This window comes from Lissotriton vulgaris, chromosome 2_1 (genome assembly GCF_964263255.1).
Source record: "Lissotriton vulgaris chromosome 2_1, aLisVul1.2, whole genome shotgun sequence".
NCBI lineage: Eukaryota > Metazoa > Chordata > Amphibia > Caudata > Salamandridae > Lissotriton > Lissotriton vulgaris.
Window position 1 is genome coordinate 313,037,070 of NC_141687.1, and position 15,507 is coordinate 313,052,576.

Genomic DNA, 15,507 nt, shown 5'->3' on the forward strand with positions numbered 1-15,507 from the left:
AGCACCAGAAAAATACCTCGATTTCAGTTTTCAATCTAATACATGCACCCTTAGCCAAAATTCGATCTACATTCTCCCTTGATAAAATTGTCTCCATATCTTAAATAAGCCTTTGTGTGGACACCAATACCGCAAACATAGTATTCATTTTTGAAACAAATATGGGTTTTCCATACTATAATACTGTGCGCTCTTTCATGTATGATACCTAGACCTTAAACTAGCTCAAAGTGTGTCATGTTTCCTTTATATACACATCTTCACTGAACGTTTTAAATTTGTCGATATGATACCCATTATAACTTGATCCATACTGTGTACAATTTCAAATTAAAAATAAAATCTACCTCAAGATAGTCAGTGTTGTCCAGATGACACACTGCCTTGCAATTAAAAGACTGTCCATTGTTTCAACATGAAGGGCTGAATTCAAATTACAAAGACAACTTATTTACAAAGGTCTTTGAATAATGTAGCTGAACCAAAGGCTCTACCACTGGAAACAATTGTGCAAAGTGGTGACATGGTTTTTAAGGTTGGCACGGTTGCAGCCTTCGGAACTCTGATAACAAATGCCCTACATTTTCATTCACTTAAAGCACATCTATTAAAACAAAATGCATAATCTAAACGTAAAATAGTGAAGCAAGCAATGCATATTTTATTGATTTCTTGCTGTAGAAATGTGTTATACAAATTTCAAAATGTAGTGCGGATTTTCTTTTAGATACACATTTACAGATGCATAAAACTTCTTCTTGATATCTTAATTACATAAAAAAATAAGTAGAACGTTTGACAGCAGTTATTTTTGAGAAATTCAGTTTTAACATAATCCAGTACAGATTGGAACATTACACTCCATCAATGTTAATTCATTCACCTATTTTTAAAAACTCATTACAAGTTTTATACGCAGATTACTCCCATGGCAGAATGGCAATATGCAGTCTTTTAAATAAAATCATACTAATGGGAGTAGACATAATGGCCCTATACCTACAGCCCCACATAAGCCCCGCTAAAAGTATTGCGTTAGTTTCCTAATTTGATCACTTATCCCATTTACCCCAAACAGTCCTGAACAAAAACACATCTATTTTAAGGGCATATTGAATGCTATCTAAAGTAAATATAAATGCAAGAAAGTTCAGCGTGTCAAAATCCATTTCAAATAGAACCACCAAACTGGAAGTGCAATATATTGAATAGAGATATTCAGCCCTTTATTTCTCACATTTCTCTAGGATGTAAATCAATTACGCCTACTCGTTCTTGAACACACTTAGTAATTCAGCGTAGACCTTTATCACAATTGTATTGTCGGTTACGACTTTTTTCAAATTTTCAAGAAAAAGGCACATGCTGTGTAATGTATTTTTAAGTCATATACTCCACTTGTTTCTTTCTATAATAGGCTTATTATTGCTAGATTATATGTATTGAGATTATTTGGTAGTTTGTCATCTCAGTGTTTTTGTTCTTCTAGCGTATACGCACCACTCCTCCCTCACGTTTCTCTATAGAATTAGATTGGTTGAGTAAACTCCATCTATCTCATTTTTCTTGAATAGACTCACTTCTGCTTTGGCAAAATTGGGTTGCTGAAAGGCCATTACTTTTCAATGAAAAGGCAGACTTCCAATGTATGACCATTACACTTGGGCAAACTAAGTCATTTGTCTTCAGATTTCTTAAAAAAAACACCACAAACCTATTTTCTTTCTTGCCATACTGTATTTCATACATTCCGTCGCTTCAAAGATTGCATCATAAAGCAACTCAAGTAAAAGAACTTCGTGTGCCTTAGAACTTATTGCTATAGTGGTTGCGACCCATTTACAGGAATGGTCTAAAATACTATTTACTAAATGTTAGAAATGGTTATGCTATGCAAAGCTAGTCATTCAAGATTAGGTTGAACCATGTTAAAAATGGTACATGAGAAAATAAACTAATTAAATGAGCTCTAATGATTGAGGGATACCCATATGCAAAATATTTGGTTGCACAGATATGAAAGGAATTGAATGCTTGGTTTAAAGAGGAAATTCAACCATATGTATTTAAAACTGCAGTCTCCACTTCTTTCCCTTCCCAGTAGCTTTTTGAATACCTCAAAGATGGTGATTTTTATGCTATTAGTGACGTTAAGCTTTTTTTCTATGTTGGACATGGGACGTCCGTCGGTGTCTGCAGAGGCACCGTAGCAGGGTAAAGTTATACAACAAGAGCCCCTTTCAGTTAACACACAACTCATCTTGCTAAACCTGGCATACCAGTCTGGAAATCAAGACCTGCCACATACCAAGAGGTATCAGCCAAATTAGGACTGTAGCCACCACACACTGAGCTTTCTATGAACCCTCTAGAAACTGAGGGAAAGAAAGCCCTTATTTGAAATAATGTTGATAGATACTAGAACATTATGGCCCTGGTTAAATATTAATAATTAGCCTAAATTAACATTATCACTTCAAAATGAGCTTATAAAAGTACTGGCAACAATTGAAAATCAAGGGGAAAAACATGGATAATGCATTCATCTAAAGGTGATCAAGTCTACTGCTGAGACTACTAAGCCATGAGCATGGCCTGGAGAAGCATGTATTGATAAAAACAAGATCCCTTGAAATAGTGGTAAGGAGAGAATTATATAAATCACCTAAATGGTGAATATGATTGCCGATATATGGTTAACTCAGCAGCACTGATAAATGTACTGCAAACCATTCTGGAACGTTTTATTGTCTCTAGAAACGGAAAAAAATGTATCCCACACAACAGATTCAATGTCAGGAGACAAGAACATGTCTCAAACAGTAGGTCTCATCACTGCTCAAGCTGGTTCATTTCAAAGGGAGAAGTTATTTTCTGCAGCTCTCTGGGTTTATAGGCCACCTGCTTTTGTGACAAGTGATAGAAAACAACAATAGGATTGGGTTTTCAGCCACTATGGGCAGAGGTTTTATTGAAAACACGGGCCAAAAGTCTCCCCAGATGTCTGTAGCAAACTGGTAATTCTTTAGCCAACAAATGAATGAGAACAGGGTTGTTTCTCGGGTTCATAGGTCCACAGATCATGTTTGCTCAAAGCCTCTCCAATATCCCAGCAACTGATTCAATGACTTGGGGCCTGGAAACTGACACAGTGTTACCAGGCTAATGGAAAGGTCTCTTGTGAATTCACATGCAGTGCAAATGCTTTCACTGCAACAGGCCATACTGAGTGACGCCAAGGATTAATTCAGAGCATGTAACGTTTGAGACCTCAAACATGATATATGCATGTTGCAGTTTTAGAGTTGCATTCTTTAATGAAAACATCATAATGGAACGTAGTTCGCTCAACAATTAACACAAATGAAGTCAAGTATTACTTTTAAAAGGTGTCATTTGCCTACAAAGAAGTTTTGGCAAAGACACCAGGTCTTCCCTTTGGAAGCCTGCAATTGTTTTACCTCATTTTTGCAAGCATATGAAATGTGAATTGCATGTGTTTAAGCACAAAAAGCTTAAAAATTGGGTCATCTGAAGATGGTGTGAAGGTGTTTGCAAAAACATGATTAAAAAAGAAATCCTTGCAAAAATGAATTAAAAAACGTGAAATTAAAGTAGAAATTGGTCCGCTAGCTCTGGCACTATTTTGAAGGAGGTGTGCACATGTACCCAAGCAAAATGCCATCATCCATCACTTACAGTAAGAAAGTGAAGAGCTGAAATGTGCGGACACACTGCCCTATACTGTATGATGTGGTGGACACAAACAAAATGTGAATGATACCTGAACAGACCAATGATGAAAAGAGTTGTCCGAAAGCCCCTGCAGGTATACAAATATAAATCTATGTATTTTTATTTTGTATTTTTGGGCAAACAATGTGCTGGTGAGTGCTAAACTTGTCCCTAAACCAGACCTAGAATGATCATGTACACTGTAGTGTGTACATGATACATATCTATAAAGTAATGTCTATCAACATATTTCTAGTACACTGCTGTAGTATTGTTAGTTATGATTTTGAACATTAAGGCTGGAATATAAAAGTGCATAAAGATTGGTTGTGTATTTGGTTACTTTCAGCTTCAAAATATTTCTATACGAGACAAACTAAAAAGATATCATTAAAAACACAGAGCAAGATGATGTAATGATGAAGAGAGGAATAAACGGGTCCTGCGGATTTCTCAGTGTAGGTTTTGATCCTTCTTAGTTGGACAGCACCATCTGAAAAGGTAGAAAAGAATAAAAATCATGGAAAATGAAGGCTGTGTTGAATCACGTTCATTACTAGAACCACTTTGTCTTTCGTTTATATGGTAGACCAAAAGAAGAATATACAATTATACAATGCAAATAAGCAAACGCGAATTATATTCACCCTTCAGTCTACACTAGGACTTACGTGCTTTTATCAGCTACTTGAAATGAACAGCTCCGGTAAACGACAAACATTTCTAAGCTCTAGAGTGCTCAACATTTAGAATTATTAGCAGAAGATGGATCAACGAATGGCTCCTACTTTTAAATGCACAACATAGAATTACTTACAGCACGGACGTAGGTGAAGCACGGCACAGTAATCAATTAGTTTTGGAGTAGGTCTTCTTTCGCACAAATGTTGGGGTATAAACGTGGCATAATAGACAGAACAGACAGACTTTGGAACCGAGGAACCAGGGTCGCGTCTCGGCTGTTCCGTCCTCAGAATAGTGGGCAGAGGGAAATGCACGAAAACCCAGGGCCAAGACCACGGGCCGCAGCTCCAGGAATCACAGGACAGGCACTCTGGTGGTGTGTTACACGGATCTGAACCGGATGTCCGGGCGTGACTGCCATTTATTAGACTACCTTGTTACGCTGGGCGGTACCAACGGAATTCAAAGTAAGGATACAGTGGAGGACACCCCTCACTCAGTAACACAGTGGGGTGGTCCACAAAACATTCCTTATTTATCAAGAGAGCGAGAGAGAGATCAAAACGTTTATTATCCGCCACCAGAAAGCAAAGCTACATCATGGGCCACATGCCTGAGAGGCCAGAAGGGTTGAGTTCATCGGATTGCTTCAACAGTAACAGAGACTCTCAGTAAAAGAAGAGACCATTCTTACGGATTCTCCAAGTAGTACCGGTAGCTTTCAGGTTGTGTGGGAGTAAATCCCTGCATGCTGCTCCAATTGGTCATTTGGTCATTGGAGGTTTTAAGCGGACTTTAAGCCTCTTCTTCACCTGGAAAGGCGAACGCTTAGCCTGAAACATGTGCATTCAGGTCTGGCATACTTGGTTCTGCACCGTGACAAACCCCGCAGACTCTTCTCTTCATTTATGTCTTTTATTTTTTTTTTAAACCAGAGCTTAAAAATCATTCCTATAATTCACCTGCTGGAGGGCGGTCCTTTCCCTTTCTCTCAGCAATTGAGAAAAGGGCCGAAGACATGGCTTTTCAACTGAACCCAGCAAGAATCCTGCGCCTGCATACCCCCGGTGATTAGCCGCGCTCCATAAATTCAAGTTAGTTGATTGATTGAAATGAGCTACACATCCCTATTCCCCTGACGAGCATGGGAATTCATGCAATATCACAAACATCCATGGCGGAGAAAGAAGTAAAACCACTAGGAACTTTAGAAAGCAATCACAAGGAAACACCCCTCACCTGTGGGCCTGTGCTCCAGACCCCATTGAGGCTGGCTGCCCCGCACTAAGGGATGTTGCCACCTGCTATAGTGACAACTAAGTGATATAAAACAACAATAGGATAAGGTTTTCAGCCACTATGGGCAGAGGTTTTATTGAAAACAAGGGACAAAAGTCTCCCCCAGATGTCTGCAGCAAACTGGTAATTCTTTAGCCAACAAATGAATGAGAACTGGTTTGTTTCTCGGCTTCATAGGTCCACACATCAGGTTTGGCTGGCGGGCTCGGACCTCACGGTGCAGGCACTCTGCTTCAATTACCAGCCACTTAAGGAAGATCCCCCACAGAAGGTGCCAGAAACCTCCTCACTCAACCTCTGCTAGGGCTCGTTGTTGCAGTCTAAGCTAGTCAGGCGCTTGCCCTTTATCGGTGCCTTCTCCCAATAAGCTCACTGTGTGAGGGAGCTCACACACAGAGGACACCAGGACCATGAGAAGCCCTTATTGACTTGGCATGATTTCTGGTTTGATGTGTTCTGGTTACAATGCCTACACCCACTCACACATATGGGGTAGTGTTTTTATCAGAAGAGTGAGACCACTGGGTAGTAGGAATTTTATGGCTCTGCACACATGCAGAGCTTTCCCCCAAAGAAATGAGAAGAACATATGTGATTTTAGTTGATGTTTTCATTTTATTTTTAGTAAGAAAACGTTGTAGGATCAACACAAGGCACACCACACTGGACTTGGAATGCAAACCATAACACCTCAAAGCGGATGCTTATCTCTGCTAGGGTTGATTTCATGCATAGCATTATCATAGGGTGTTCTTCAGTTGAGTGTCCCGTTCTCCAAGTGAAGAGTCATCCTCCTTCCTGGAGGTCAACTGTCTAAGGAGACAGTGGTGAAGTGAGTTCAAAATGGATTTTATTTAACAGATAGGGATAGGGATAAGGTTTAAATATGGACAGAGCGCTGAAACTTTTCAACCACTCATCAATAGTCAAGAGAGAAGGTTTGATTTGTTTCACATTCCGTCCATCATTTGTGTGTTTTTTATGTTTCTGAGTTGGGATGGGCTCTTGATCATATAGATCACGTGCGTGGAGTTGCAGTTTGAATGTCTCCTCAAAGCTCAATGTAGGTCATAATTCAGTTGTACATTTTCTGTCGCCTTAGATGACATACGGTGCAGGATGTGCATGGCTAGTGGCCCATGCTGGTTGAAAACCCCAGGTTGAAAGCACAGTAGGTTCCGGTTTGATGCTGTGCGTGGACGGTGTGGACAAGATGAGCCCATAGGTTCTTTTTCCTTTTTTGGGAAGACCGTGGATTTGGCAAATTTAAGTTGTTTGATGTTAAGATAATTCAACGTTTATTGATGTCTTTTTTTATGGAGATTTGAGACAGAAAGATATGTCGTGACGCAAGGGAGAATGTTGTTATCCTTAGTTCTATGGGATGGTTCTAAGACTTTCCTGATTTTGGTTTCTTGCTTGTTTCTTAAGATTTGTCTAGGGTTGGCAAATGTTCCTTTTTGCCAGTTGACCCTCATCTCCAAACGATATGTCTCTTTTCTGTTCCTCCAGCATCGAGTGAGAGTCATCCCCACATTACACTTATCTCACTAAACGGTCTCATTTAAGCTCAATATTTATTGTTCTTGTGAACTCTAGTTCTCCCCACCTGCAACAGGAGCATTCCTGATGCACACTACCAAGAAACAACCTTCATAATAAGGCTCCATCCATACCGTCCACAGAAAGATACTAATGACTTGTTGGATGACTACATCTCAAATATCGCTCTAGCCATTGCAACAGCCACAGAACTGGCACCTATGAATAACCTTTCACAGAGCACGACACCAACTATCTCGTCACAAAGAACCTAACATCTACATTTCTCTGCAAAGTCAACGGCAAACTGAAGCATCATTGTGGTCCAGACTGAAGCCTGTATACTCGGTTTATCACAACTATTAGCTCGGTGCTGAAGCAAAAGCTTGAAGTAGCGGACACTAAACAAACCACAATCTTGATTTAATAATACTAGCTCAAATCAGGTTCCGTGACACTTCACATACTATTATGAATCTTCTGAATGACTCCACCACCAGTCAGGAATGTTCTTCAAAGTAAAATAATACCCACACTGTATTTTCATGTTTTGTGTATCTTTCTCTAGACTTCAACCCACAACAAACTTCCTTTATCAAACGAACCATTAACTATCACTGTCCTGGTGACAATTATGTATTTACAGAAGAATGCATGGAGCTCATGACGAACTAACAATGCAACAATGTCATCTTTCTTAGAAACTTTAATCTTCATTGGAACAGCCGTGATAAAGCAGCAGTTAATCTCCTTTCCACATTCATCTCTGGAAATTACCTAAAATAACACTCTTAAACCTACCTATACCATAGGCTTCACTCTGGACTTGATTATATCATAGAAGGGACTTCTGATCGCAGCAGACCCCCATAGGTGTAAATTGGTCTGATCATCCTCTCACCCCTTTCTCCTCTCTCACTTCATAACTAGAGGCAAATCTAAAATATGCCAATTTACCCAAACCAAAAATAAAGCCCTCAACAATTTTGTCAGTAGCAGATAGACTCTACTCCTACGAATTAAACCCAACTCTGACATTAACAACTTCACCACTCAGCATGTTAGCTCTCTCACATCTAATGGACAACCAAGCTCCACTCAAAAGCAAAAAGAAAAGACCTAAACCATTAGCTCCCAGGTTCGATTAGAATGTATTTGAAAAAAAGAAAATCCCTGAAATTGATGAAGAAATTATAAGATTTGCCTTTCACGTCCAACCAGAGTAGCAAGATCTCTATACAGCAAAAAAAAAAAAAATCTTCTGCACATAGGTGACCATTCCAGATTCTTTATCAAAAACATAAAAAACAGACCCAAGAAACTTTAATTGTTACGATCTAACAACCCCCCTCCATCTGTTAAATTTGATGATCCAGTACAAAATCAGAAGAATTAGCACACTTCTTTAATAACAAGGGATGCCCACTGCATAATCATTAAAAAACTATTTCTGACTCGCAAATCAATTTGGACATCACCTGCAAATTGAAGATTGCATGGCAATATTTTGACTTAGAGTGGGAGGATCACCTATCACAAATCATCTTGAATGACAAATGCTCGAACATTGTACAGATTCAGCACTTGGGAATATTGCCAAATACTTTGCTCATTGCCTGTAACCTTGTTGGACAAACCTAGTGATCATCTCCCTCAGCAAAGGAGGGCTTCCAGACAAACTCAACATTGGACAAGTCACCCCACATCTCAAAAAACCTTAGAGAGACACAGGTGATTTCAACAATTTCCACCCTGTACCTAATCTTCTATTTCTTGCAGAAAACGGTTTAGCGATGGAGCTAACTCAGCCTATCCAAGAGAATGACATTTTGGCTAAAATCCAATCCGGCATTAGTAAAGGCTGCAGCACAAAATCTGCACCATTTCAATTTGTAGACAGCAGGGTCCAGAGCATAGATTCAGAATACACTTGGCTCATTATCCTTCGGAATACATCTTCAACATGCAATACAACAATTCACAGGAAGCTTATAAGCACACTAAAAATGCAATGGTTCTTAAATGGTTCACTTCCGACCTAAAGGATAGCTCACAAAGGTTAACAAGTATTGCCAAAGCCTTTTGGTCTGGAAATTATAAAAGTCAAAGTTCTTTTTCTTTGATTTTCAGGTTTGTATGCCTTTGTGTATATGTGTTGTGTGACTTTATGATTGAGTGAATGTGAAAATGAGTCCATAGTTGGAGTAATGAGTGAGTGAATGGAAGGATGAATGAATGAACTGCAACATGATGGCTAGCTAAGTAGATGTCTGAATGTTTTAAAAACAAATGTATGGAAGGATGGATAAAGTGTGTAAGTGTATGGATGGACACAGAGAAGTTGTAGTAATGTTACAGGGTGAGGCTTTAGACAAAAAAATTGATAATGCTATAAAGAATGATACAAGTAGCATTTTATGCTACCGGAAGCATTGCACCAGGGCTGTATACCTCAAAGCATGGGTGTCCCCCAGTTGAAACCAAAGACTAAAACAAGTGTCCTTACGAAATACAGAGGTACCCAACCATGTATGAATTGCCATAACTGTATCATCATCAGTAAAGGTAACTCGTTACTACCTCCTGAGTTCAAAGAAAATATCACTTTAAAGGTAAATGGAACATGTGACACCATGAATGTTATATATCTTTTAAGTTGCCCATGCAACCTGAACTATGTGGGACACACAGAGCGTAAATTAAAAGTCAGGCTTAATGAGCATAAAAGCAACATTAGAACAAAAATGCTCAAATCAACGGTGGCTACGCACTTCGTGGAGGCCAAACATGATTTAACTCACGCATTTTGGAAATTGTGGAGAAACATAAAGGCACCAACAATAAAACACAGCTCCTAAAGAGAGAGAATTACTGGATTTATAGCTTAAAAACTTTAAGACCGGGGGGGCTAAATGAAAGAGTGGAATTTTTATGTTATTTCTAAACATATTTTAGTAGTTAACCTGCTTAGGTTTCTTGTCATGGAAAAATAGGTTAATCCTTTTAAGCGCACATTTATTATTATTTCTTTTAGAATACAAGGTCCAGAAACCCTAGCGCGTACACGTAGGCATTAGCTCCACCCACTAATTCCCATATGTTCCTTGTTCGACACTCCAGAGATTTCAAATGGAGTAAAATGCAACGGCTGACAGAGCGGAACCTAACAAACTTTTGGTTACCGGTAAGCGGCATCGGCGTAACTGCAGCGTTTAAAAATCTTTTGATTAATATGCCAACCCCTTTTCATATATCAAATTTTCGTAGTGGGTTTGTTACTCATAACGGTACCGCATTTTTGTAAGTCACCAACGGTTCTCACTCGAACGGACATCATATCAGTCTATAGAGAAGCACATGAAGTTTCCTCACACTCGCGCGAGCGCATTTTCTTATGTTTATATACTACACCAGAGCTTTGAAATGTTACATACTTATGTTGCCATTCAGCTATCTGTTTAACAGGGAGAATGAAATCTTGTTTTTATATAACGGGATGTGGAGTCTATAGTTTACCATCCTAATAGAGAGGTTGTGTACAGCAGGGAAATGTTGTAATGCGCTAAACACTTTGTTAACTTTGGTTTGTTTTAGTAAATTACATGTTATGTTAGTAGCTAGTTATAGCACTTTATGGATGGCGATAGTAAGTAGTACTAATTACTTGAATTCTGATTTACAGATCCCTTGACAAAGGCGCTGCTGCGCCGAAATGCATTGGGAGGCTATTGAATGCCAATAATATAAAGATAGTGAAATTGCTGAAACATCGTGAAATTTGGAATGATGTGAATTAACATTATGGATTGTGTGTAACACCATGGATCATATTTAAAATAAAACTATTGAAATTAATTATGGATTTGTTGGCTCACTAAATCACTGAAACATCGTGAAATTTGGAATGATGTGAATTAACATTATGGATTGTGTGAAACACCATGGATCATAATTAAAATGAAACTATTGAAATTAATTATGGATTTGTTGGCTCACTAAATTATGGATTTGTTGGCTCACTTGTGCCCAGGGAGACAAGCCGATCAAAGACTTGCTTTATTGTCCCCCAGTTGAACCATTTACTAAAACAATGCACAGAAATGTGCAGCAGATGAAGTTAAAGTGGGAAGCCACCCTAAACCATAGTCAACCACACATTGAAAATGCATTAATTCCCCCAAAAGGATCATTCTCTCTCACTAGTAGTGGCCTGCATCTCAACACATGTGACAGCAGGTCTGACTTTTTTAATCCATTTTCCTTTTGAACAAAGCAGTAAAATCAAATGAAAATATTGACTCTTTCAGCAGATAGATATATCCATACTTTCTGGGCAACGAAACAGAGTTAACCACCAGTGAACATTTAGATGCACATTTCACAAAGAGTGGTCTGAGAGGCAACACAGGCCCAATCTGAATCATCGTCCTCATCTGTCCCTACTGCACGTCTATAACATGATGACCCTACTTGTGAACCATGGTCCTCACTGAGCAGTGAACAGAAGTGTTGGAGCACAATGCCTTGCACGTACAGTGATTAGATGTGTATTTTAATTGTTATCATGATACTGGCACCTCTACTAACCTATGAACTAATGAAACATTCCTAGGCACTGTGCAAAAGTGCCAAAAGTTACAGGTGAACAAAAGGGAGTAATGAATAGCGGACATTCAAAAATGTTAGTATTAAATGTTTAATCTATGCCAATTTCTTCATAATGGCAAGTCTGCCAGATTTTAATAGTAAACCTGGCAACAACTGGTAATGGTAGGCAGTCTTGCTGCCCAAATCTCTCACAATATTACATTGCTGTGCAATTGTTGCATGGAACATTCCAGAGGAAGTTGGACAATAAATGAAATCAAATTAGTAGAAAATAAATCTTTGTATGGTTTGATAGTTGTTTGACTTGCATCTCTGCAGGGTCATGCCCATACTTTTTTGCCTTTAACCTTCCTGTTTTATAAGCCCGTTTTGTTGGCGAAATTGCCAGACCCCAGTCTAATCCGCCAATTGGTGCCCCTCCAGGCCTGGACGGACTCTTGGCAGTGTTGCTAGGTGTCCAGATAGCCCTAATCCAAAACTTGGGTCTTGCAAAATGGTCGGCCTAAAAGTGCTCCTAGAACTGAGAAGAGACTGGGAACTACCTACTAACCGATCCGCCCAAGGTGTATCGCCGAATGGGCCAGACTTTGCAGTAGCTCCCACTACATTCTTCTCAGCTGCAGCAAATCTTGTTCAGTGGCTCCTCTTCTGAAAGGTATCTGGCCTCGTGGAGCCCTCAATGGCTACAGCCTACAGCATTGTCCCGCTGTTCCTCCGTGCCTCCACAGTAGTGTAGGTTCAAGATTGACCCCGGGGTCATATGCTGAGGAAGACAGAAGATCCCTGAAAGGTGGTGAGTGCAGTCGCCTACAGCTGGAGGCGAAGCCTGAGTGAAGTAACCCCCCCCTGGGAGCCCTGCTGTTGCGGCCTGCAGCGTTAGTCTGACAGAACTGCCCTCAAATATCCCCCGTGAGCCCAGGGCCCTCCTAGCTGTAGGAGCGCATTAACGGATACCACCGACAGCTGTGATTTTCCCCCTTTGGTGATGTCAGACACACGTTAACTCGCCGCTGCAGCCCGGGGATTTCTCTTGTGTGCGAGGCCGTTGGAGTTGGGTGCCGGCCTCCGCTCCTGAAGTGAGTGCCGCTGGTGCAATCTGGTCAGCGCGGTGGCCCGGGCTGAGAGGGGAAGTCAGGCCGTGTTGTGAGGAAGCTGACTGAGGATCGGGAGAGACGCTGGGTGGGGTCGCCTAGTGGCCGAGGCCTCAGCCCAGCGCGTCACTCTCCTGCGTCAGTGCTCCGTCTCCGGCTTCTGCCGATCGACGCCGTTAGTCCGTCCCCGGCATTGAGAGCCTGTTGGGGATTCAGAGTGAGGCGAGGTTGTGGCGGTGGGCCCCCCTTTTCTCCCTTTGTGCGGGCAGCGGCCTCCTTCCATCGGCAACGAACCTCAGGTGAGAAGTGGAGGGAATCACACCCGCTGGGACCGATGTGAGGAGAGATAGGAAGCGACCTCAGTTAGCGGGCTAACAAGAGTGTTTTTCCCCACACGTCTGCAAGGCCTTACGAGGTGGTACCAGACTTGACGATCAGAAGCATAGAAAGCTTACAACAACTCTGGGAGGGAATTGAATGGGAGAGCCAGTCAACTAGAAGTGGAAAATAATAATTAAGATCTTTCCATTCCTCGAGACGAATGGATCCCTCGACCCCTCACAGTCTGGTTTCCGAGCCAACCATAGCACCGAGACCGCCCTCATCGCTGCCACCGACGACATCCGAGCCCTGATGGACAACGGAGATACAGCGGCCCTCATCCTCCTAGACCTCTCCGCGGCATTCAACACTGTCTGCCACCGCACCCTAGTGCAGCGCCTCAGCAACGTCGGAATCCAGGAGAAGGCACTGGAATGGATCATCTCCTTCCTTGACGGAAGAACACAGAGAGTCCGCCTACCACCGTTCAAGTCAGAGGCCACCGAAGTCATCTGCGGCGTCCCTCAAGGATCCTCGCTGAGCCCCACCCTCTTCAACATCTACATGAGCCCCCTCGCGGCCATCGCACGCCAACACAACCTCAACATAATCTCCTACGCCGACGACACCCAGCTGATCCTCTCCCTGACCACCGACCCCGCCGCCGCCAGAGCCAATCTGCACGAAGGGATGAAAGATGTAGCCGAGTGGATGACGACCAGCCACCTGAAACTGAACTCAGACAAGACGGAGGTCCTCATCCTGGGCTCCTCGCCCTCCGCCTGGAACGACTCCTGGTGGCCCCCCGCCCTGGGCACCGCACCCAAACCGACGGACCACGCACGCAACCTGGGCTTCATCCTGGACTCCTCCCTCTCCATGACCAGGCAAGTCAACGCCGTCTCCTCGTCGTGCTTCAACATCCTACGCATGCTACGGAAGATCTTCTGGTGGACCCCCACCGAGACCAGGAAGACCGTCACCCAGGCCCTCGTCACCAGCCGACTGGACTACGGCAACGCCCTCTACGCCGGTACCACCGCCAAGCTCCAGAAGGATCCAGAACGCCTCAGCCAGACTCATCCTCGACTTCCCACGAACCAGCCACATCTCCGGACATCTGAGAGACCTGCACTGGCTCCCCGTCAACAAAAGAATCACCTTCCGTCTCCTCACCCACGCACAAAAAGCCCTACACGATCAAGGCCCGAGCTACCTCAACAACCGAATCAACTTCTACGCTCCCAAGCGCCACCTCCGATCAGCCAACCACGCCCTCGCCGCCGTCCCCCGCATCTGAAGAGCGACAACAGGAGGAAGGTCCTTCTCCTACCTGGCCGCCAAGACCTGGAACTCCCTCCCGACCGACCTGCTCCTGACCCAAGACCACCTCTCCTTCAGGAAGAAGCTCAAGACCTGGCTGTTCGAGCAGTAACAGCACCCCCCCCCACCAAGCGCCTTGAGACCCTACGGGTAAGTAGTGCGCTCTACAAATGTCTTTGATTGATTGATTGATTCCAGTGGTGACTCTGCAAGGGCCTGAACCTGTGGGTAAACTGGTTCTATTACTTCAGGTATCTGGATAATGTTCATTGTTGACCATTAATTTTCCTGCTGGATTGTAGTGCTAGCATTGGCCATTTAGTTTGCGCTCTCCAGCCCTTGTTAGGAACTGCAAATTCTACTGGCTCTCTCCCGGAGTGAATTTGTCTGAACTGCCTTCCCAGAATGGTACAAGAAAACGCTTTACTGAGATAATTCCAACCTCTGTTACTGTATGTTATTATGTCGAGTAAGAGGGTAATAAGTTGTGCCATTTCCCGGAACCTGCACGTATGCTAAGTGAATAGTTGGCCAAAAAGACCTGATGGTAAACGTATGTAATTTACTACCTTGGGACTATTTACGTATGTATTTATTTATGTAATGGAAGATGCCAATAACCACCTGATGTTTAACCAATACCATTAGTCCCACGCTTGGTTATAGTGTCCTACATACAGCACATTGACCTGATTACTGAATATTGCTTGATAATGCTCTGAACTAAGTGAAACAGATTTGTATTTTCCATATTTAAAGTTTATGCTGGGATTTTGCCTTGCTAAGAACCTTATTGAGGAAATGTGTTGATAATTTCAAATATAAGGATTACATGAAGATAAAGCTTTACTATTTTTCTAAAGACAGTGTGGTGTCATTTTTGGAGTGGAGGTACGCTGAGTTA

The 15,507-nt window shown here is 42.1% G+C and overlaps 1 protein-coding gene across 2 annotated transcripts in view; it reads right to left on the bottom strand.

The window, feature by feature from the left end:
* Nucleotides 1-638: 638 nt before the first annotated feature.
* The window catches only part of ALDH3A2 (aldehyde dehydrogenase 3 family member A2), a 391,270-nt gene continuing 376,401 nt past the window's right edge, over nt 639-15,507 (bottom strand). For both annotated transcript variants that reach the window (XM_086955006.1, XM_086955005.1), the window contains one exon: nt 639-4,228. Coding sequence is in view for 1 of the 2 variants with exons in the window: in XM_086955005.1 (XP_086811131.1) it covers nt 4,211-4,228 (18 nt within the window). In the remaining variant the exon portion in view is untranslated. The remainder of the gene's footprint in view (nt 4,229-15,507) is intronic.